This window comes from Cynocephalus volans, chromosome 5 (assembly GCF_027409185.1).
Source record: "Cynocephalus volans isolate mCynVol1 chromosome 5, mCynVol1.pri, whole genome shotgun sequence".
NCBI classification, from domain to species: Eukaryota; Metazoa; Chordata; class Mammalia; order Dermoptera; family Cynocephalidae; genus Cynocephalus; species Cynocephalus volans.
In genome coordinates, this window is record NC_084464.1 from 141874320 (window position 1) to 141899697 (window position 25378).

The 25378-nt window shown below is 33.1% G+C and overlaps 1 protein-coding gene across 1 annotated transcript in view; it reads left to right on the plus strand.

The window, feature by feature from the left end:
• Positions 1 to 25378, plus strand: part of VTA1 (vesicle trafficking 1) — a 72209-nt gene that overhangs the window by 32781 nt on the left and 14050 nt on the right. Inside the window, exons 5-6 of the mRNA XM_063097328.1 lie at positions 12351 to 12459; positions 21952 to 22128. Of these exons, the coding sequence (XP_062953398.1) occupies positions 12351 to 12459; positions 21952 to 22128 (286 nt within the window). The remainder of the gene's footprint in view (positions 1 to 12350; positions 12460 to 21951; positions 22129 to 25378) is intronic.

Below are 25378 nucleotides of genomic sequence, written 5' to 3' on the forward strand. Positions count from 1 at the left end.
ATCAGTCAATCAATTGTGAATGAATGCAGCATTCTTGCATGCAGTGTTAGTATAAAGTGGTTAAGAGCACAGGCATTGGCCTCAATATACCATCATGCCACTTTATAACTACATGACTTTGGGTAAGTTGTTTAACTTATGTAAGATGAAGAAAATTATAATACCTGCATTGTCAAGTAGTCCTGGGGATCAAACAAGAAAATAGATATAAAACCTTCAGCAAAGTGCTTAGCATATAGTAAGTGCTTAAAACACACTAGCTCTTGCTTTTATTAGTTGATGGAGAGACTGGCAGTAGTATGGAGAAAAGATTGAGGAGACCAATTAGGGAGTTTTTGTGAACCAGGTTTAAAAGATGAAAACTGAGTTGGGGTGTCAAAAAGGAGATTAGAGAATAGAATTAGATTTAAGAAAATATGGTGCTTTTTCTGCTATAAAATTAGTAAGTATATTAATCATATGAAATTGCTGGCATTTGAATATTTTTGTCCTGCACAAAAGGGAATTTCATATGGTCTAATGTAAGTACTAGATTAATCTGTATCCATTGCTGATTTCAGCCTATAAACTAGGTCTGAAGCATAGCTCTATCATATAGTAATGAATAAGCCATGTTCTAATAATGTTCTAATGTGCTATATTTAGAGAGGATGTAAGCAAATACATAAAAATTTTAATGGATACTATCCTAAACTAATCAATCTTATGTTTACTTTATGTTTAGATGAATTTATTTAGAAATATATAGACGTTATTGTATTATTGTACTATATTTGGAAGTCTAATATGTATTAGAGTCCCAAAAAGAGAGTAGAAGGGAAATGAAGAAAAGATATTTGAAGAATAATGACTTTAGATTTTCCAAGTTGGGTGGAAAAGCAGTTACAGATCCAAGAAGCTCAGCGAAACCCAAGTAAAATAAACATAAAGAAAATCACACCTAAAAAGGTCATAGACAAATCAGTGATGTCCAATGATGAAAGAGAAAATTTTGAAAAAGCAGTCTTGGGAAACAACATATTACACTCAGGGTAACAATGCTTTGAAGATTGGTTGGCTTTTCATTTTTTAAAAAAAGAGGCCAGAAGATAATGAAATGACATATTTAAAGTGGTAAAACAAACAAACAAGCAAAAAATCCTGTCAACTCAGAATTCTATATACAGCACATCTGTGCTTCCAAGAAAATGAAGATAAAACAAATTTTCAGGTAAATTAACTCATTGCTAGAAGGTCTGCACTAAAGAACAGCTAAAAGGAAGTTTTTCCAGCTGAATGAAAATGATACCAAATGGAAACTTGGATTTATGGGAAGGAATGAAGAACACTGAACATAGTAACGTAGGTAAATATAAAAGTCTACATATTTGTTTTTCATTTCTTTAAAAGATACAGGACTTTATAAGTAAAAGATATAATAACTATATATATATATACCAAATTATATATATATTTGGTAAACCAAAAGAAGCAGGGAAGGGGAAGAGAGAAAAACAAAAACAGATATGACTAATACAAAACAAATAGTAAATTTAAGGCTTAAATCCAGCTATATCAATACATACTGTAAATGTAAACTGACTAGCATTCCAATTTAAAAGTAAAGATTTTCAGATTATATTTTAAAAAGAAAGCCTTAACTGTATGCTGTTTAGAAGAGACACTCTTTAAATAGAAAGACAGAGTTATTTTGAAAACGAAAATATTAAAAAGGACTTTCATTGCAAATACTAAGTAAACAAAATCCCAAATGACTTTATTAATATTAGGTAAAATGGATGTTAAGATGTGTTACTAGAGGTAAAAAGGGACATTTCATAATAATAAAGGGGTCAGTTCATCAAGAAAATATTATCGTTAGAAATATCTGTGCCTAATAAGAGTTTCAAACTATATGAAACAATTTACAGGAATAAAAAATATTTAAAAATTCATAATTGTAGTTGGAGATTTTAACAACCCCTCTCAGTCATTAATAGAATAAATAGTTTTAAAAAATCAATAAAATTAACTAACATGTAAAAAAAACCAGCCACATCAAATGTTGTATAGAGTGTGGAAAAACAAGAGCTTTCAGATGAAAATGTTATATGTTATAACTGCTTTGGGAAAAGATTTGGCATATTTTTATAAAGTTAAACACACACCTACCCTTTTACCCAGCAGTTCCTTTCTGTTATTTATCTAAGAGAAATGAAAACATATGTCCAGAAAAAAGGCTTGTTCAAGAGTGTTCATAGGAAATTTATTCAAAATAGTCTAAAGCTGGAAACAACCCACATGTCCACCAACAGAGGAATTGATAAACAAATTGTGGTGTTACTCAGATATAAAAAGGAACTGACTACTGGTATAATGTATAACATGGATAAATCTTGTAGGCATTTTGCTGAGCAAATAAAAAGTCAAAAGAATGCAAACTGTATGATTCCCTTCATATAAAATACTACAATGACAAATTTTTCTAGTGAAAAACATTAGAGAATATTTTTGATTTTTTTTTTCTTTGTGGCAAGGAGAAATTGATGTGGAAAGGAATATAAAGGAACTGGCTGGGGAGCTAGAAAACTTGCATATTGATATGAATATGGTTTAAGATTTATGCATCTCAAGGTATACCAATTTTACTGAAAAAAATGTTAAATATTGAACTATTGTTTATAGGTTTGGTTTATCTTGGTGGTGTGGGTTGACAATTCTAAACCTGATTACAAAAATAAATACATAAATAAATACATAAATAAGTAAAAATTAGGGCTAGTGAGGTAGCTCAGTTAGTTAGAGTGGGTTCGATCCCTGTTCCAGCTAGCTGCCAAAAAATAAACAGACAAATAAATAAGAATAAAATAAAATAAAATAAAACTGCTTACTAGGATTTAACAAATGAGTAAATATACTGAGGGAGATAGATTTCTCACTTTGGGGGAAGTTACAGTATGTGATGGGAGCTGACTATGTTGTGTTGGATTGGAATTGGAGGAATTTATGCTTTTAAATATATATTAGATATATATATAGGTATCATACTATATATTTATACACTTATATGTGTTATATATATGCATACTATATATGTGTGTAAATAGCATATGCATGTGTTTGTATGTATATATGTATATATAGTATATGTGTGTACACACACACACACACAGAGAGAGAGAGAGAGAGAGAGAGAGAGAGAAAACATAGTTTCTATATCTCTTTACTGAGAGAACCTAGAAGCAGTGATGCACCAGTAGCAATGAGCACACAATGAGCTGAGCACCCCTAGTGCCTGCTTTGGGGTTTTAAATAACATTCACCTATAAAAGGAGCCAGGACTTTTATAAAGGGCTGAATTTAGGGCTGGATCAGGGAAAGCATTAGATGAGGCTGGACCTTCTTCTTGTGCCAGAAAGTAAGGAAATGTTATAATCATGGGAACCAGAAGCCGTCTTGGAAGGATTCCCTGAGCATCAAAATAAGAATGATAGTAGTGGATGATAACCCATTGAATAAAATAAGAATCTGTGTGTTCATACTGATACATACAATGAAGTAAATAAATGAATAAATGATGGATGAACAGAAAAAGCTCTTAACAGTAGAATTCAGAATAATAAATAAAGAAATAATGATGAAATTAGAAAATCATTGGGCTTTAAAGATAGTGAATGGAAAGTTTGATGAAGAGCAGGATGTTTACATTAGTCTCTAAGTATCTCCCCTCAAATGGCTTATTAATTTCAAAGGGAATATAGTAAATTTATAACAGAGAACTTATCAAACCTAACACCACCAATATTGGGACAAACTGACATCATGTGCCTTCTAATAACATGAACTGAGAAAGACAAACATTTCAGTGGTAATCCTGCCAAAAATGCATAATTTGGACCTAATCATGAGGAAACATCAGACAAATTGAAATCGATAGACATTTTTACAACTAGCTGGTATTTTTTTTAAATGTCAAGGTCAAGAAACACTAACAAAGGCTGTTTCAGATGAAGACTAAAAAGGCATAAATAATGCATGCTCCTTAGATTAGAGCTGGCCCTAGGGGAGAAATAACTACAGACTATATTATTGAGACAATCAACAGAATTTATTGGGACTGTGGATCAGACAGTAGTGTTGTGTAAGTGTTCAATTTCCTGATTTTAAAAACCATTCTGTATGAGATTATCCTTGATCTTAGAAAATGCACAATGAAAGGGAAAGGGGACAGTGTGTCTCCAACTTACTATTTAATCGTACAGAAAAAAATATTTTTATAAATATATATACACACAATTTATATATATACATAAAATGACTGATAAATAAAAATACAGTTGGAGAATCTAAGTAAAATGGATATGGAAATATCTCGTACTATTATTAAAACTTTTTTGTAAGTTAGATGAAATTATATAAAATAGTTATTTCACAAAACTGTATATATGTACATTTTTTTTCCAAAAGACAATTTACATTGGTTTATTTTTACCCCAGTAGATTAAATATTAAACAGTTAATGTCCATACCTTGTTTGGAAATATTTTGGCTAATTGGAATGTACATTCCAAATATTATGATTAAAAATAGAGTAGTTAGATTTAAATATTTGTGTATTAAGTTATGATTTTTAGGGTACAAGTTTGTTCTTTTAAAACTTGTTTTATGAAATTCTGGTTGCTTTGAAAAATATAAAAGTATAAAAATGTTGAATAAATCTTTATCAGGAAATACACGTAACTTGTGGTTATAAATATGTCAATATCTAAGTCATTGTGATGATAAATTTAATATGTGTTTTTCAAGAATTTCTCATTACATATGTCCCAGTTTTCCTGGGAGTTATATCGAACCCTTGTTTGTATAATATACTTGGGAGAATTGAGAGACTAACAGTCTATATGTATTATCTGTGATTTTTGCCACCAAGTTAGAGATTATTGACCCCTTTTGTATCAGTAACTACTTTGAAAGTGTTATGAAAGCTGTGGATTCTCTTTATGCATATGTATATTACATTTTTGTGTATAATTTGGGGATTTTTGACAGACACCCTCAACCCTATCACTGACCCTTCCCTGCAACCCTAAGTCAAACTGTGTACTCAAGGTGAATACACATATTTATTCATTAGCAAAAAAAAATGTTCTGCTTCAGTTGAGGGTTTTTTATAGTGTGGTTCCGGAATAGCCAGCTTTAGAATCATTTGGGGCACTTGATTAAAAAAATGCAGATTCCAGAATGTACTGTCCATTTGTTCATTCACCAAATGTTTGTTAAGCTCTATTATGTACCAAGCACTGTTCTAGGCATGAATAACACATCAGTAGATAAAATCACCGCCCTTATGGGAATCATATTCCAGTGGTGGAGATAGTCAGTAAACAAATTAATAAATAAAATGTATGTCAAATGGTAAGTGTCATGGAGAAATTTAAGTTAGGTATAGTAGGTCAATTTTTAAGTAAGGTGTTCAGGGAAGGCCTTACTGAGAAGGCAACATTTTCGCAAATCCTTGAAAGAGATAAGAGAATGAATGAATTGTACAGATGTTCCAGGAAGAGGCAATAAAAAGTGCGAAGATTTTGAGACAATATAGGCTACACATTCATGTTCGAGAAATAGCAAAGAGGACAGTATGGCTGAATCCAGAGTGAGGAGGAAAGTGAAAGTGATAAGAGATGAGGATGGGGAAGGGGAGTTCAAACAGAATTGACAGGATTTGTCTTATAAAAAGCATTGTTCCTTTCACTCTGATGAACAAGGCTGGAAAAGGGAGACCCTTTAGTACATTGTTAAATAATCAAGGTGAGATGTAATGCTTGCTCAGACCAGAATTTGCAGTACAGGGTGTGATAAGAAGAGGTTAGATTCTGGATATATTTTGAATGCAGAGCTGACAGAATTTAAGAGATTCATTGCTAGTGTGAAAGACATAGAGCATTCAAAAATGACTCCAAGGGTTTGGGCTTTAACAACTGTAAGAATGGAGTTGCCATTTACTGACATGTGGAGGAACAAATTTGGTGGAAGATCAGGAGTTGTTTTTGAACTCTGAGAAGCCTATCAGACATACAGGTGAAACGTCTAGTTGGATGTATAAGTCTTGAGGTTCAGAGAAAGTCTAAACAAATATATAAGTTTGGGAGTTGGCAACCTGAGGTGGTATTTAAAGCCCTCAGACTGGATGAGACCATCAAAGTAAAGTGTAGAAAGCAGCTACAAGGAGTCCGAGAACTGAAGTCTGTGTCACTAACAACCCTGGGATATGAGAAAGGATATATCCTTTCATACCTCCATACTGATGAAGGACTGAAGGAGTTCCATCACAGTGAAAGGAAAACTAGGAGACCTTGATAACTAGGAAACTAAGTGAAAAGGCGGTCAATGCAGGGGAATGATCAACTCTACTTGCTGATAGGGTCAAGGAAGATGACATCTAGTAAGCATTGGATTTAGCATTATAGAAGTAACTGAATCCTTGACAAAAGCAGTTGCAGTGAGTGGCGGGGATTAAAAACAACTAGGATGGGTTCAAGAGAAAATTGAAGAGGAAGGATTGGAAACAACTAATATAAAACATTTTCTTTCAAGCTAGCTTTTTGCTATGCCACTGGAGAATGATTTATATCAAATTTTCTGTAGTTTCAGCAAGGAATTTATTTTTTTTATTACACCGTCATGTGATTCTTATATGCGCTAAGTATGAGAACACCTGCTCCAGCCTGTGGTTAGCATTTCTGACCAGTCATCCTTTGGTGTAGCAAGTGCAAATGGTTTAAAAATTAAGTGAAAATTCTTGTATGTTCCTACTAACTCTAATGGCTGCAATTTGCAATTGTCAGTGACTCTTCATCAATCCACTTAACAAAATAGGAACTTAGAGACCAGGGACTAAAGTAAAAGCTCTTTTTGTAATTCCTGTTTCCCGGAAAGGATGTCTAATCAGCCAAAAGATTGACATCTTGAAATTTTCCTCTTAAAATATTGTTTCATAACTACCATCCTTTATTTTACAGAAAATAGCATTAAAAAGTGAATTAGTTTGAGTTACAACTGCCAGAAATTTCTGCTAAAATTACAGGCACCAGGTTGCAGGAGTAGGGGTGTGTAGGAAACTATAGAATAAAAAATAGTTGTGTTACTTGTATCTGCTTTGGGGAAATTTTTAAAACTATATACTAAAATGAACACTTTCAGCTGAGAATATTGTTTTATTAAATTCCATATACTACTGAGGGACCCAAGGTATTTTAAACATCTCTACACTGTTCATATTATGAAATCAGGACTGAAAGAACCTTTTAAAGTCATAATACAACTTTCCAACTGAGTCTTTAGATAGGATTAAATTATTTCAGATCGAGGAAAATTGTCCTATTTTTAAAGGTTCCAAAAAAAGGCAGTTTAAACTTTTCTAAGCATTTATTCATTTACTTTCGAAATGGTCCTGTTTATATCTACCAAATTATATCCTGCATTAATACATATTAAGTCGCTGACCTTTCAAAGCCCATTTCCCCGAATGTCATAGTGGTAATGTAGCTTACCAAAGCAGCTAGCTTTACTATTACAATAGTATGACCTTGGGTAAGACATTTTACTTTTGTAATGGCATTTCTCATCTCTATGTTGATGGGATTGTAGAATCCTAAGAGAAAGATGAAGACATATTATGGGACTTCAGATAAGACAAGTGTCACGTTTGGGGATGGCAGTTACTGCCTGGCTTTCACATTGCACTCTAAAGCTCATGCCTGACTTGTTCATCCTGTTACCACAGCACTTAACATAGTGCCTGACTTGGGTAAGTAATAAGTAACTTTTACCTTGCTGGAAATCAGGGAGGTTATTGGAAATAAATATTTGAGCTGAGCCTTGGAAGAAAGTAGATGTTTGGCAGAAAAGGAAACCATAAGGGAGAACAGCATGAGAAAAAACTGCAGGTGAGACAGAATCCCATCTGGATCGAGGGAAACAGTGGGAAATAAGACTGAAATAGTGTCCACAGCGTGGAGGACCTTGAATGCTAGGTTAAACTGTTTTTACATTGAGCCAGTCTTATTATGACTCAGAGCCTTAGTGCGAGTAAAACGTGACCTGCCTAAATTTCAAGGTTATTGTGAGGACCAAGTAAGAGCAAAACATGTGGAATTGCTTTATAACCTGCGGAGTACTATAAAGATGTTAGCCCAAGACTTTAATCTTGTCTTGGATTTATCTTACTTACCCAACTAGCCCTTAATATGTACCTCCTACCTATGACAAATTGATTACTTTCATTCCCCCAGTATTTCCTTTATTTCTGCCCTTCTGACTTTGCTCATACTTTTTCTTCTCCCTGGAATATAGTCTTACCACTTCATCCTACAAGGCCAAACTAAAGCACCATTTTCTTTATCAGTTATCCTTTATTTTATCTTTATTCTCTGCACAGTTCCATGTACTTACTACAAGAAAAAAGTTTAATGCTTCATACTTACTGTATTTTCATAGTAATATTCTTTTGTATTTTACTTCTATATCCATAGCAAGATGATTAGCTCCCTAAGGGCAGAAATAATGTATTGACTTATTTCCTGTATTGTTTATTAAAGCTCTTAATTAATAGCAAATATTTATCGAAACTTAAAAAAACTGTTGAGTTTAAAAAAACTATATCTCAGGTATTCCCCCCAAAAGAAAAGCTGTAAGCCACTAAAAATTTAAGATAAATAATTACCTTTATTAATTTTCATTACTGGAGTATGTGTTAATGAATATTTAAAAATATCATTTGGCAGATAGTGAATTCAAGTGGACATGCAAACCTAGACACTCTTAAATCTGATAATAATCCAGCAATTGTAGACCTTTAATTCCAATTCAAGATTTTGAAAAATTAAAAATAATCTAGAAAACTTAGTGCTTTAGCACATGTTCTTTGCTCTCAAAGAATGGAAGGGAAGGAAGAAAAAGGTGAATGAACCATATGATGTTGCTGTTTCTGTAGGTTAAAAAGTCAACACAGAAAAGTTCAAATCATTCTATATCTAATTATATAATAAATTTAATTTAAGTTCCTATACCCGGTAGTCCATTACACTACCACAGAAATAATAGTTCATTACAGTACTACAGAAATAATAAATGTGTATATTGAACAGAATAGCTTCTGTCAGAACCAATTAAGCCATCATACATCAGAGACATGTATAATTTGTTGGACAACTACTATCTGCTGGTCACAAAGCCAAGCACTTGACATGAACAACAGACAGACATAGACCCTGCCTTTAATGAGCTTAAATTCTAGGGTATGTGTGTATGTATGTTTGGGGAGAAGAGGACACTTTATAAACATACATATAAATATATAGTTATAAATTGTGATAAAAATTGTTAAAGATGTGAGAACATTACTGGGAATCTTATTTCAAATTGAGAAGATCAGGAAACTTTTTGAGGAAGTGACATTTGATCTGACATGTAAGGAGTGAGTTGATAGGAGTGAGTTAGGTGAGAAAAAAAGGGGGGAAAGACAGTGAGAACAGGTTGTGTGGGCCTTGGCATGTTTAGGAACAGAAAAGATGCCCCCATAGCTGGAGGTAGTGAGTGAATGAGATAGGGACATTGAGAGGAGGTTAGACAGTCATAAACCAGGTGGAATAGACTCATAAAAGCCCACCTGGAGCAGACTCTTATAAGAGCCCAAGTCGAGTTTGATTTGTATTTTAAGTGCATTGGGAAGCCACCAAGAAGATTGATGTGAACAGATTTATATTTTATACTCAGTACTGCATAAGGAAGATGTGGTATGAGGAAGGGCAAGAATATAAGAGATATATTAGGGGGCTGTTACAGAGAAGATGGAGAGGTGAAAACCAATTCAAGATACATTTCAGAAGCAAAATCAACTGGATTTCTGATGAATTAGATGAAGGAGTCAGGAGAGAGGCAAAGGATAAGATAGGTGCTAACAATCTTACTCCCACATGTATCTGACTTAAGAGAATGCAGTGCCCTGGGGGAGGAGAGGTGGTACAGAAATCAAGAGAACAGTTGTGGACAAATTAATATTAATTGTATGTGAGGCATCCAAAGTGGAGATGTCAGATAGTCAGTTGGATATTTGTCAGAAGCAAATTCTGGCTAGATACATAAACTAAAGAATAATAAAGATATCAGTAGTACTTAAAGCCATGGGAATAAGTGAGGAGGGAGAAGAAAATAGGCTATATGACAGGAGTCATGATACTTATAGGAATCTGGTAGGTAGTACAATGAATGAAGACAGCCCACTGTGAAATAATAAATGGCAACTAATATGGTGTGTGAACTAGAGAGAGGGAGGGTAGGAGAGTCAGGGGGGAGAGAGAGAATGAACGAATGTGGACAAATATACACCATCTGAATGAAATTGCCTCTATTCAGCCCAGGTAATTATTACCAAATAAATGTGGACCCCAGTGTTTTCAGATCTTCCATTTTTTTTAAAGAGAAGTTAAAAGTTTGGATTTCTGTAACTTTCCCAGTATTTAAATAAACAAAACAATGAACATATAAAATGCTGTGAGAATCAGCATCAGTTGAACCCACTAGTTTGCAGTCTCTGCTAGGACAGGGTACTTAAGATCATTTGGAGGTGGGATAGAGGATTAGTATTCAAAGGCGATAGGAGGGAGAGCAAGAGAATACAGTATAACAGAAACCAGAAATCGAGACTGTTCCACGAAGGTTGGAATGGTTCTGGGTTTAATGTGCTGCTGAGAGGTTTGGTAAGATGATGCTGGGAAGTGTCTATTGGATTTGCCAGTGTGGGGTAGGCTGCTGGTGATACTAGCAAGAGCAGTTTGTCAAGTGAGCTGATGACTAAAGTGAGGACAGGCTTGCATATGTTGGCTCCCTGCCATTAAAAGACCTAGGCACATGCAGATTCTCTGAATTTTGTGTGACATGGGAATATGAATTAAACAGAAAAGAAATAAAGAGAAAAAATTTCTCCCTACAATGACCTGAATGGTGAAGAAGTGAAGGCTTTAAATGTGGACACTTCTTTTGAAAAACTTGTTTGTGAAGTGGAACAAAATATAGTCATACCTGGAAGAAAACAGTAATCAATGTATGGAACATTTTTTAAAAATGAAATATATGAAAGAACTTCAAAAAGGTCATGGAAAGATTCATATTATCTTTTAATTCTATTTTTTTATGATTTTATGAACTTTTTGAAGTACCCTCAGATGAGAGGCGTGTATGATAAGAAAAGGGAAATGAATTATGATACAAATTCAGTAATTTGGAGGTAACTTTTTCTTTAGCTTTTTATGTAGAAGTTATCCATAGTAGTATCAATCACTACTATGATGTAGTGGTATATAAAATATCCAACTAAGTTTCTGGACCATATTCTGTGTTTGTACTTATCAGTGAATTAGTAGATCTTTGCAAAACACTCTTCTATTTCCAATGCAGTTGTTTTAAACATAGTAAAACCATGTACTCTCTCAAACTCTAATGTGCATGCTGGTCACCGGGGGATCTTGTTACAGTGCAGATTGTGGTTCAGTAGGTCTGGGGTGGGCTTGAAGATTCTGCGTTTCTAAAAAGCAAGTGATAGCAAGGCCACTGGTCCGTAATGTTATAAAGGTCAATTGAAAATGTGAACTAAATCACTAGCTCATTTAAAATTCTAACAGATTTTACTCTTGTATTTTTTAAAGCAATTTTTTGACTTCTTTTATAGCATGTAGCATACATTTCAAGGCAGGGAAGAAGAGGAGACAATTAGATTTTTCAGTGATATTTTCAGTTCTCTTGAAAACAACAACCCAATGAATGAAGTGTTATTTTCCTCACTTTAGAATTGGGGTGACTGAGGTTTAGAGCTGATAAATAGCACATGAGGTTAAAATGTCAAGTATGCCCAGCTATCCATCTAGTGTTTGTTTTAATGGTTGCATCATCTCAGTTTTTCTTTTGTTTTCATAGATCTGTAAAGTTCAGGTTTTTTTCTCTTTAGTGAAAATAGTTCAATCTATTATTATCTTTTGTGTTTAATTTTAGAACTTCATTTAGCCTCGTTCTCCCCTGTGCATAACAGTTGGAAATTTTGCTGGAAGAACACTGTCATATTTCTATTCAGACCTTTTCTGAAATGTGAAACCATAAAGATGTTTTGTGTTTTGAAGAAGACAGCTTTTCATGAAGTCTGTCAAGCCACAGACAGTTGATAGAATCCAGTGATAGGGTGGGGAGATTGCCAGACTCTTTCACAGCTGTACCATGCAAAAATAAGTTTTATCTCTGAAATATTATATAGGTTATCATAAATGCTTATTTTTTACTTCTTCACCATAGTCTAATATTGATATAAAAATACTCTGTTTTAGAATGTGAAACACAGAAAGTATGCAAGATGGAAGGCAACATATATCCATAATTGTTTAAAGAGTGGGGAGACTCCTCAAGCAGGCCCTGTTGGAAATGAAGAAGATAATGGTATGTATTTATCTGTTCTAAATGTTTAATAAAATCATAATTGTTTAGTAGATTATTATTCATAGTTTTCAGAAGGTACAATAGTTTGTTTCCCCCATAGGTCCAAAATCTGTGAAAATTAATTGTAAAGTAATAAACTTAGGTACAGTGAGGGGTTAAGACCAGACTGCTGTAATATCTGTCCATGTCAACAAAATGGCCTGACTGTCTCCTATCTCTAATCAGATTTCAATCCCACATAGGAAAGGCAATCCATTTATAATTTATAAAATGTTTCCAAACCACAAAGAATGCTACATTGTTATTGTTTTTTGTATATCTGTTTAAATTGTGTGGGATTTTTTTTGGGGGGTGGGGTTAGACATAAGAAATACCACATAGTTTAAAAATTAAAGAGTATATAAATGAAGTGAATTTCTCATTTCTACAATATCCCCCACTTTCACAGATCCTACCGAAACTCAAATAAATTGTAAATACTGATTTTAGGGTTTTTTGTATATCTTTGCAGAGATTACTTTTTATGAGTTTAAAAGAAATACATATTCTCCATTTTTTTACCCAATTGTTAATATACATACTGGTCTTCACTTGGCTTTTTTTTTTTCCCCTTAATATATACAGGAAAATTTAACCATCACATAGTGAGTTTTACAAAATTTAATCATGAAAAAATGAAAGTCTTATTGTTTTACTTGCCTTTTAGTTAATGTGTGATGGAAAACAAAAGGAAAAACATTTTTTAATTGTTTTATTGATTGGACATGTGGGAAATAGACTTGCAAAGAGAACAATCACTGTTCTCTGAACTGAGAAAATTCCAAATGATCCTTGCATTCCATTATAAAACTTCCAGGCATCTGTGAAGATGGTCATTTAGTGCAGGGGTGGTAAACTTTTTCTTAAAGGATCAGATAGTAAATGTGTTAGGCTTTTGGGCCATGCAAGAGTGTATGTTGCAACTGCTCAACTTTGGTATTGTGCAAAAGTAGTCATAAACAATATGTAAACACATGAGCATGGCTGTGTTTCAGTAAAACTTTATTTACAAAAACAGGCAGCCAGCCCACTAGCCATAGTTGACCAACCTGAATCTAACTCATTTCCTTAGATCTGTTATTATAGTGAATTCTCTTAAAAAATTGCCTAATATGGAGCCAACTTTAGATTGTGTAGTAAACCCCACTTGGTCATGATAAATTATTTTTTTATTATATTGTTGGATTCAATTTACTACTACTACTACTATTATCATTCACAATCTTGGCATTGATATGCATGTGTAAAATTGGTCTATGGTTTTCATTTTGGGCATTAATGTTAAGCTTACGTTATAAATATCTGAAAGTTTCTAGTCTTTTTCTATACTTTGGAACAATTTAAATAACCTTGGAGTTATCTGTTCTTTAAATGCTTCCTTAGATATCTTTTGTGAAATCAACTAGCCCTGGTACTGGGATGAGCTTTGGCACTATACTTCTACGTAAATCTGTCTCCTTAGATTTTGGGGGGTATGTTTACTCAGTCAGTGCCCAGTACATGACTATGCACAGAATAAATGATATGTTTGTACTTTTAGCCCATTATATTGATTTTTTTCTGCATATGTGTGCTGCCTCACAAGTTTTCAAATGACAATTAAGTTGCAGTTCTGCATAGGTGGTATACGTGTATGTATAAGGTTTTATAACTATGCACTGACATGACAGCTGTGTTGAGTATTTCCATATATCAGTTAATAATAAGTGGGTGGCAAATACATACATGAAAAGATGCTAAAAACTTTATCATTAGGGAAAAAGAATTAAAACCACAACAAGATACACTACACAGCTGCTAGAATCTAGGGCTAAAGTTTAACAAGCTGAAAATTTACCAAGAGCTGGCAAAGATGTCAAGCAAGTGGAACTCTAATACATTTCTTATGGAAAAGGAAACGGGGATGCAGTTTTGTATAAAACCAAACACATACTTAACATAATACCTAACAGTACCACTCCTAGTTATTTATTTACCCAAGAGATATGCAAATGTATGTTCACACAAAGACCAGTACATGAATGTTTACAGCAGTTGTATTTGTAATTGCCAAAAACTAGAAATATTCCAGATACCATCAGTTTGTGAGTGGTCAACAAATTGTGGACCATCCAGGTGGTGGAATACTACTCCACAATTAAAGACAATGAATTGCTAATATATACAACAATATGGACTAATCTCAAAACACAAACACAAAAGACTACACATTGTTTGATTGCATTTATGTAACATTCTGGAAAAGATAATGCTGTAGGGATAAAAATCAAATCATTGAGCACTTGGAGGCAAGGGAAGGAAATTTACTACAAAGGAGCATAGGAAAATTGGGGGGGATGTGGGAATATTTCTATATTTTGGCTATGGTGGTGGTTACAATGTGTAAGTTTTTCAAAACTAACCCTGAAAAGCATGAATTTTACTGTATATAAATTATACTTAAGAAATCAACCCAGGTACGTACAGCATACTGATCTTTGACAAAGGTACCAAGAACATACACTGGGGAAAGGACAGACTCTTCAGTAAATGGTGCTGGGAAAACTGGATATCCATATGTAGAAGAATGAAATAGACCCATACCTCTCACCATATACCAAAATCAACTCAAAATGGCTTAAAGACTTAAGTGTAAAACCTGAAACCATAAAACTCCTGGAAGAAACATATGGAAGAAAACATAGGGGAAACACTTCAGGACGTAGGACTGGGCAAAGACTTTATGAAGAAGATCCCAAAAGCACAAGCAACAAAAGAAAAAGTAAACAAATGGGATTATATCAAATTAAAAAGCTTCTGTACAGCAAAGGAAACAATCATGGAGTGAAAAGACAATCTGTAGAACAGGAGAAAATATTTGCAAGCTATACGTCTGACAAGGGATTAATATCCAGAATATACAAGGAACACAAACAACTTCACTGTAAAAATTAAAAATGGGGAAAGGAGCTGAATAGGTATTTTTCAAAGGAAGATACACATATAGCCAACAGGTACGTGAAAAAATGTTCAACATCTCTAATCCTCAGGGAAATGCACATTGAAACCACATTCAGATATCATCTCACCCCAGTTAGACTGGCTATTATCAGAGAGTAATAAATGCTAGCAAGGGTATGGAGAAAAGCGAACTCTTCAACACCATTGTTGGGAGTGTAAATTAGCACAGCCACTACGGAAAACAGTATGGAGCTTACTCAAACAACTGCAGATAGAACTACCATATGATCCGGCAATCCCACTTCTGGGTATATACCCAAAGGAATGGAAATCATCATGTTGAAGGTATACCTGCACTCCCATGTTCATCACAGCTCTATTTAAAATAGCCAAGATAAGAAACCAACCTAAATGTCCATCAGTGGATGACAGGATAAGAAAGTGTGGTATATAGACCCAATGGAATATTACTCAGCCAAAAAAAGAATGTATTTTTTTTGTTTGTTTAGATACAAAATTATTTTCTCAACATAGAAATGAAGGAAAACATCACATATCAAATTTTGAGTTAGAAGGAACAAATTTAACACTCAAAGATTTACATCCTTAATGCAAAAAGAACTCTTAAAAATGAATTAGAAAAATCTAAGCAGAAATTTGGTGAAGGACATGAGCAGATAAGTCACACACCCCAAAGAAACACACATAGCTAATAAGTACATTCTAAGATGTTGTGGGATTGGAGGGGGGAGCTGGTGCCCATGGCCCCTGTCTCAGAACCCTGGGCAACTGGCTTCATTGCTTACCTGGTTGTGGTGGGCCACCAAAAGTCTTAATGCATTCCAATGTCAACTCTAAAGACCAAATTCTAATCTATATATCATCTAAATCAGATCAGATAATGGGTGAGATTTGAGGTTTGAGGTAAGATTTATTCTAAGGCAAAATTCCTCTCCAGCTATGAACCAAGCTATGTGCTTCCAAAGTATGGTGTGAGACAGGCATAGGGTAGACATTTCCATTCCAAAAGGGAGAAAGAAGAAAGAAGAAATGGGTGACAGGTCCCAAGCAAGTCCAAAACCTTGCAAGGCAAATTCCATTAGAGTTTAAGGCGTGAGAATAATCTTTGATTGATGTTCTGCCCTCTGGACCCCCTGGGGTAGTGGTAACACTCCTGGGGTTCTGCCCAGTAGGTGTCATGCCCCCAAAGCTCCAGACCAGAGAGCCTTGCCTCTGCAGCTCTTGTAAGAGTTAGTTTAAAAACACAACAAGTTATAATACTACATTGAGAAAAAAACAAACAGCTCAAGATTTTAAAGAAGGCTTTTCTCATATACATTCAGATTTAATGACATCCTCTTACAGAGGCATAAGCCGTTTTTGAGGAGATATGACTGTTAAATGTTATGACATTAACTCTTACAAGATATTATAGGTGTAAAAAGGTAGTATGTTTAACAAAGATCTAATTATCTATTGTTCTAGACTTGAATTTCTAGTAAAACCAGTAGAATGTAATAGATACTGTACCTTAGTTAATTTAGTTAAGAACAAAAGAGCAATATACTTATTTTTTTAAACAGTATGATGTGTATTAAGTACTAGCTGTATACCACAGCATGATGACATTGGCATAGACATTGTATAGAACTCATGATATAAAAAATAAAAAATAGATCATTAAACAACTGCTTTTATATAGTAACTTTATTTTGATACAATGTCAAATTTACTGAAAAGCTGTCATAAATAGTATAAGGAATTTCCATATCCTTTCACCCAGATTCAACATTCATTCATTCATTCTCTGTCCCTCTTTCTCATTTCTCCTCTCCTCCTCTCTTTTCCTCACCTCTCCTATCCCCCCTCCACAGGAAAGGAAACAAAGGAGATCAAGTTATATTTTAAAATCATATAATGTATGTATTTTATGTAATCTAGTGTTAATGTTATAATCTAGAGTTAGTGCCATAACTTTTGGCAATATCGCCTCAGAAATGGCTGTGGCTTCAGAAGAGGATATCATTTTGTATATATGATATTTTTTTAAGTATTTAAAAATATATTGTAGACATGCTTTTTTACTAAGTACTTCAGTATATATTTCCTAAGAACAAAGACATTCTTTTACTACAATATACTTATCAAAATCAGGAACTGTAGTATTTATTCCCTGCTAACATCTAATTTCTATTTGTATTCAAATTTTGTCACTTGACTCAAAGACATTTGTAGCTCTTTTTTCCTCCTTTAAGATAGTCAAGGGTCACACACTGCATCTAGTTGTCATGTCTCTTTAATCCTTTTAATCTGAAATGGATCCTCAACCTTACTAGTGTTTCTTGGCCTTGATGTTTTCGGAGACTACACGCCAATTAATTGCTGACTGTCTCTCAATTTGGGCTTGTCTGGTGTTGCCTCATAATTAAACTAAGGTTATGTACTTTTGCAAGAATAACCCAGAATGACATTGTGTCCTCTCTTTCTCACATTGAAAGTGTATGATGTTGATGAAACATAAGTTATGTTAACTGGTTACTTGGATAGTGTGGTGCCCTCTGCTTTATTTTCAAATATTTTTATATCTTTTTTAATGGGCTTTTTGTCTTTTTATTATTGAGTTTATAAGTTATGAATTATAAATAGTCATTTGTCAAATACATGTTTTGCAAATGTCTTTCAGTCTATCACTTGTCTGCATGTTTTCTTTTTTTGTTGTTTTTTATTGATTATGACTGTTGATGGGGTACAAAGCTGTCACCACTCGTGCCTGAGATGTGATGTCCAGATCCATACTGGAAGCATGCCCATATGTTTTCTTAACTGTCTTTTGATTGCCAAAAGTCTTTGATCTTGATGAAGTATAATTTATAATTTTTAAATCATATGGCTATTTTTTGTGTCCTAAAAAATCTTTTACCTACCTCTACCTCAAAAATACTCTCTATTTTTAATCTAGAGGATTTAGTTTAAGCTTTTACTATTAGTATTGAGATATATCTTGGATTTTGTGTGTGTGTGTGGTGTGAGGTAAGGATTCAGGTTTCCCCCAATCCCTGCCCACATAATGATGTCCTATTATTCCAGCACCATTTGTTACAAACTTTCATTATATGACATTGTATACAAACTTTTTTCATTGAATTCCTTTGGTACCTTTGCCAAAAATTCATTAAACCATGTAAATATGTAAATGTAATTCTATTTGTGGACTGTATTCAGTTACATTGATATATTTTTCTGGCCTATGTCAGTACCTGCCTTTTTATAGTAAATCTTGAAGTAAAATGGTGTAAGTCCTCTAACTCTTCTCTTCATTTTCAAGATTATCTTAGCTAATTTGTGTCCTTTGAGTTTCCACATAAATTTTAGAATCATGTTTTTTATTTTTTGTTGTTCTTGTTGTTTTTTTTAAAAAAAGCTATTGGGATTATCATTGGTATTGCATTCAATTTATAGATCAGTTTAGGGAGAATTGATACTTTAACAATACTGAGTCTTTTGATATGTGAACATAGTATATCTTTCCATTTATTTAAACTTTCTTTAATTTCATTCAGCGGTATTTTATATTTTTCAGAGCAGAGATTTTGTACCTCTTTTGGTAAATTTATTTCCAGGTATTTTATGTATTTTCACTCTTTTGTCAGTGCAATTATTTTCTTAATTTAGTTTTCCAGTTCTTTACTTCTGATGAATTACAATTGATTTTTATATACTGATCTTGTATCTGGCAACCTTGCTAAACTTATCTATTAGTTCTAGTAGTTACTTTGTAAATTTCTTGGGATTTTCTAAGTAGGTAATGGTGCCATCTGCAAGGAGAGCTAGTTTTACTTCTTCCTTTCCAATCTTTGTGCCTTTTCTTTCTTTTTCTTGCTTATTGCATCTAGGGTAATAAATATATCCATTGTTTTGTTTTATTTTTTCCCCTGTGTGATACTGAGGACTTCCCTTTAATTTCCGAGGGTGCTGAGAACTTCTGTCATAAGTGGATGTTGAATTTTGTCAAGTATTTTTTATACATTTATTGAAATTATCATATGGTTTTTCTTTATTCTGTTAATATGAGTTACACTGATTTTCATGTTGAACCCACTTTGTACTCCTTAGTAAACCTCAATTAGTAATAATGAGGCATATATTATATAGGTAGATTTGATTCTAATATTAAGCATTTGTGTGTCTATGTGCAAGTCTGTGAGATTTTGGTATCAGGGTTACATTGGCCTTAAAAAACAACTTGAAAGTGATCCCTCCTTCTATTTTCTGAAAGTGTTTGCATAAGATAGGAATTGTTTCTTGCTTAAGTGTTTGATAGATTTCACCACTTAATCCATCTAGGCCATGCATTTTCTTTGTAGGGAGGTTTTTTTTTAACAATTCAGTTTTTTCTACAAATATAGGGCTAATCAGATCATCTCTTCTAATATAAGCATTTAAATCTATTGATTTTCCTCTAAGCACTGGTTTAACAACATCCCATTAATTTTGGTATTATTGAATTCAACATATTTCTAATTTCCTTTGTTATTTCTTCTTTGAGTAATGGACTATTTAGAAGGATGTTGTTTAATCTTAAAATATTTGGGGTGTTTTTAGATATTGTTATTGATTTCTAATTCAGTTCCATTTTGGTTAGAGAACATACTTTGCAGGAAGTTTACCAAGATTTGTTTCATGGCCCAGCATATGTTCTGTCTTAGTAAAAGCTCAATGTGCAATTGAAAAGAATGTATTCTGCAGTTATTTGGGTATGGTGTTCCGTGAATGTGAAAAATAAATGGGTATTAAAATCTCCGTCTATGTCTGTCAGTTTTTGTTTAGTTTGAAGCTCTGTTATTTTAGTAGGCACATGTACCTTTATAATTGTTTAATTTTTTTTAGGAACTAACTCTTTTATTATTGTGAAACTTCCCACTGTATCTCACTAATATTCCTTGTCATGAATTCTGTTTTGCCTGATTTTAAAGTTAGCTACCCCAGCTTTCATTTGCTTGGTGTTAACGTGACCTTTTTATCATTATGAAATGTTCCACTCTATTTCTGCTAATATTCCTTGTCGTTAATTGTTTTATCTGTTATTAAAATTAATCATTTCAACTTTTGTCTTACTGGAATTTATCTAGTATATGTATTTTCATCCTTTTAGTTTAAACATATCTGAGTTTTTGTATTTAATATGACTCTGGTAAAAAGCAATAGTTTTTTTTTTTTTTATTCAGTCTCTCAACAACCTGCCTTGGAAATAGGGTTCAGTCCATTTACATTTAATGTAATTGCTGTAGCTAGATTCAAGCCTACTATTTTGTCATTTGTTTTCTTAGTCCCATCTGTTTTTATCCCTTCTTATAGTTTTCTTTTCTCTGGTGAGTTTTTTATCTTTCCTCCATTATGGCCATATTTTTCTTATGGCTGTGAATGTATTTATAGTACCTGCTTTAAAGGTTTTTTTGTTTTTGTTTTTGTTTTTGTTTTTGTTTTTCCTACTTATTTCAATATCTAGGTCATTTTGAGTTCTTTTTCTATAGACTATTTTTCTCTTTACTCTGACCACATTTTTCTCCCCTGGCCCCCCTCCACTCCCCCATATTTCTGATGATTTTTTTATTACTGATAACATGTTGTAGCTCCTCTGCATCCTGCTATTTTTCTCTGCAAAGTTTTGACTCTTTTTCTGGCAGGCAGTTAACTTATCTGATCTCAAACTTTGTAACTCTTTATTTCAGCTTTAAATTTTTTCTTTTTCCAGGGCTGCCTGGAGTCTTCCCTGAGTGTGTATGCATAATTCATGGGCATGCATGTACTTAGTTGGGGTTTGTACACACATCTCAAGACTCACTTCTTGACAGCTCTTTCTTTTGTTTTGCACAATCTGAGTACCCTCAGCAGGAAAAAAAAGCATAAAATCAAACCTTACCTAGTGAGATTTTCTCTCCCAGGGTTCATCTTCACTTTAGCACCAGCTATTGGTCACTGTCCAGTGCCTTTTCATGGTGGATTTGTTTTTCCTTCTCAGAATGTATAAATGTATTAGAGTTCTCTAATATAGGCAGAAATGATTCAGTGTATATAAAGTATAAATACGTCCACAAGTTTACTTAGTAAATTGCCTGTCTGAAAGTGGTAGGTAAATTTGACTTTTTTGTTTATTTAAAATTATCTACATTGAATATGTAATATGTTTATAATCAGACAAAAAAGTTATTTAAAAATTTGATAGAAAACAATAAAATCTATTCTGTTTCAAAAATCTATAGCTCTAGCTTGCTTTTCTATTATTTTAAGTTATTGTGATTCCCAAAAGTGGCTAATTGTGATTTACTATCAAATATAATTTTCTCAGGTAGTTTTTAAATTTAGCTAATGATAATATAGTATATTTAAAAGTCTACATTTCAAATCTTATCAAAACAAAGTATCTTATCACTCCTTTCTATATAGATACAAAAAATACTCAGCATTTATATTTTTAAATACCTAATTTAACATTGTATGTATATTATATAATAGATGTTGAAGAAAATGAAGATGCTGGAGCAGCCTCTCTGCCCATACACCCACCTCAGCCATCATCATCTTCAACTTATGATCCAAGCAACATGCCATCAAGCAGCTATACTGGAATACAGATTCCTCCAGGTGCACACGCTCCCGCTAACACACCAGCAGAAGTGCCTCACAGCCCAGGTAGGAAACTAAAACTTAACACTTTTTGATTTCTCTTTTCATAAATAAGAACTGCACTTTTTATCATATGAGTATTTGTGCCTCATAATGATAGTCATGAAGTATGATAAGGTCTTTAAATTCCATTTGAACCCACAAGAAAACATTAAATTCTTTTCACTGAAGTTTTAATATTAGTTGTATTCTAGTTTTTTGAGAAGTGACAAGTATTTATGTGTATGGATTAATTACTATTAACTTTATATTTTATTAATATAACTAGTTTTTATGTTTTTCATAAGTATTGCTGTGTCCCTTCCCTTTCTTTCCCCTTCACTGTTGCTTAAGAATAGCACTGAGGCAAGTGTGGTTTATTATTGGATGTCAGTTAGGATCCTACTGTGATAGCAAGATTAGATTTTTCTTGCCTCATTCCCTCAGGACTCTGCCTCTGCCCTCCACATGGGTATTATTGATGATGGGGTGCAGGCTTTGAGGTATACAATCTCAGTGGCAGTGGACTCTCAGGTAAAAGAGAGAGTTCAGGTTATTTTTTTTTTAATATTACAAGTGTGTGACTTAAAAAAATGGGGAAGAGATATCTGCTATCTTTGAATAAATCAGTAGTATATGTGCATGTCTTCATATAAAAAGATCTGACAAAACAATCTCCAGTAGTCAGTCTGTCAATAAAGGGACTTTCACAAAGTTGCAGATACTCTTCCGTTTACTTGTATTGTTGACATCACCCTTGCTTCCAAGTAGAAGGCCATTTACAACCATTATTTAAATCTTACATTTAATTTATTTTATTTTTTTTTAGAATTGTTCTTAAAATTTTGCTCTTATCTCAGCATAAGGGTGCCCTATGGTAAAAAAAAAAAAAAAAAAAAAACTATACAAATATTTTAAAATAAATTAAGGTAATAAGATTCATCCTTTGAGCCATGATTTCTACTGCTTCTATTATATAACACACCATTACTTCATTGACTATCAGTTGTCAGCCTCATTTTACCCAAGCCATTTAGGTTATTTTTCATAAATTGAATAACATTTAAAAGTTTTCTATTTTGACCATTGTAGGAGCAGTTATGATTAGTCTTTTTCTTCCTATTTTAAAACTTTCAACTTTATATTATCTGCAGATATTGCTAATATTTTGTCTTTAAGATTATTGATGAAAGTGATCATTTTAGCACTGATCTCTTTTGTGGTGTCATGTGGTATATTTTACCCTGTCTTTTCAATGCTTTATGGTCTATGTGATGACATTAATTAAAAAACCAACTTGAATTTGCTTTGCAAGTAAAATTTCATGGAACACAGTTTTAAATATTATCTTTTAGAAATATTCATTGTTTCCAGGGTAGAATAAAGTAAACAAAACCAGGTACATAGGTGTATTTGCTTTAGATGAATACTTTTCACATTATATTCAAAAGTTTAAACACTGATAAGAGTTCCAGACACAGGTATTCTAAAGGGGTCAGGTGGGAATAAATCACATTTTGGAGTTAAATAATATTGGTTATTAGTTTCTCCTCTTTGCTGAACCACAAATTCGACTGGTATTCAATTTTTCTCAACCTAGATATTTCCTCTTTCTAAAATGAAATTAATCATACTTACTTCCCATGGTTATTTTATTTATTAAAGGAAAAGAGTATAAAAATTGACTAGTACTATGCCTAATACAAAATCTGTGTTTGGCAAATTGGCTTCCTTTGCTTCTTTTTTTTTTTTTTTTTCCCTTTTCCTTCCTATTTCTGTGCCAAAAGAAAGACAAGGTATTTAATGACAAGTTAATGAACATTTAAAGTTATTTTGTGAATCAAGAGAAATTTTTACATCTGGGGGTAGGATGTTAACCTTACAGAAAGGTTGCCAAAGGGGTATTGCTTTAGACAGTATATGAGGGTACTTCAAAAAGTTAATGAAATGATTCATATTATCTTTTAATTTTATTTTTTCCATGAACTTGTTGAAGTACCATCATATCTTAGGGCAGAGCTGTGGTATAATATACGTGTACATATATTTTATATATAAATATACTCTGTATATATGAAAGAGAAAACACACTTTTAATAGGAGAGCTATATTAAGTTGCTTCATATGAAATTGCTGTTTTTGTACAACAAAAATGATAAGATATTGGTAGTTTCATATGTAGACAATATCTCCTGGTTAGGATTTTTGTGAGGTTGTGTCTGTTAGGAAATTTTCTGGCATGAACAATTTATTTCAATCCAGTTAATTTGGGCATAAGCCTTTTTTTCCCCTCTTTTGTTCCTCAGAGGAGGGAATAAAACTAAAAACCTTAGAACTTTTGTAGGATGAGATCCTGTCTTGCTATTTTATGTATTTTTGTAGATATAGCATTTAAATAATTATCATACCTAATTTACACACTTATTCCTTTAGCACTTATATCAGATATTGCTTCAGCAATTATCCCAAGAAGAAAAACATACCCAGTAGGTAACAGAACTAGAGTTTGAACCCAAGTCTCTCTGACTTAATGCTTTTGCCACCTCCCTTCTATGTTCCTTCCTTTAAGGAACTAAAATCATGTCAAGTCAAACTTACTTTTTTGATAGTATATAGTCTATTTACCCTTAAGATTGATGTGAGATGTTGGAATCTCCTCCTCTCCGCCCCCAGATTTTTTTTTTCTATTATATTTGAAATGGTTAAAAAAATCGGTTCATATTTGCCTAATAAAAAATGAAGTAATGTTTTTAGTTTATAAATATTCCAGATGTTTCCCTCTTGCTCACTTTAAGAATGATTTACTTTCTCTCATATAAAGGTCCAGGATGCACTTTTATCAAAGGGAAATCCGTAAGATAGCTGAAAAGAATAATATGTACTAATTTCAGATTTTTAGTTCTTCCACAAAAAAAGCAAAGATGGTGCAAGGAGAACAGGGATAGTAATTGTTTAAACAGGCAAGGTGTTGGCTTCTTGTGCTTTAAGCACTGTGCAGATGTCACTGGTGGGTGATATAGTATATGGTTATGTTAGAATTAATGCTAGCCTTTTAATTGTAAAAGCATCTCACCTCATACGTAGATCAAAATTGAGCTGTATTGTTGTTGTATCAGAAGTACTGCATTTGAGTTCTTCTGTTAGGCTTTGATATTCTGTTGATAGTCTGGCCTCTCAATGCTGTTTTCCATGATTCACTGAAGTTTTACTCAACCCAGTCCTCCTGTTTTCTTACCTTTGCTCGCACTGTTTCTCACAGGTAGCATGTCTTTCTCCC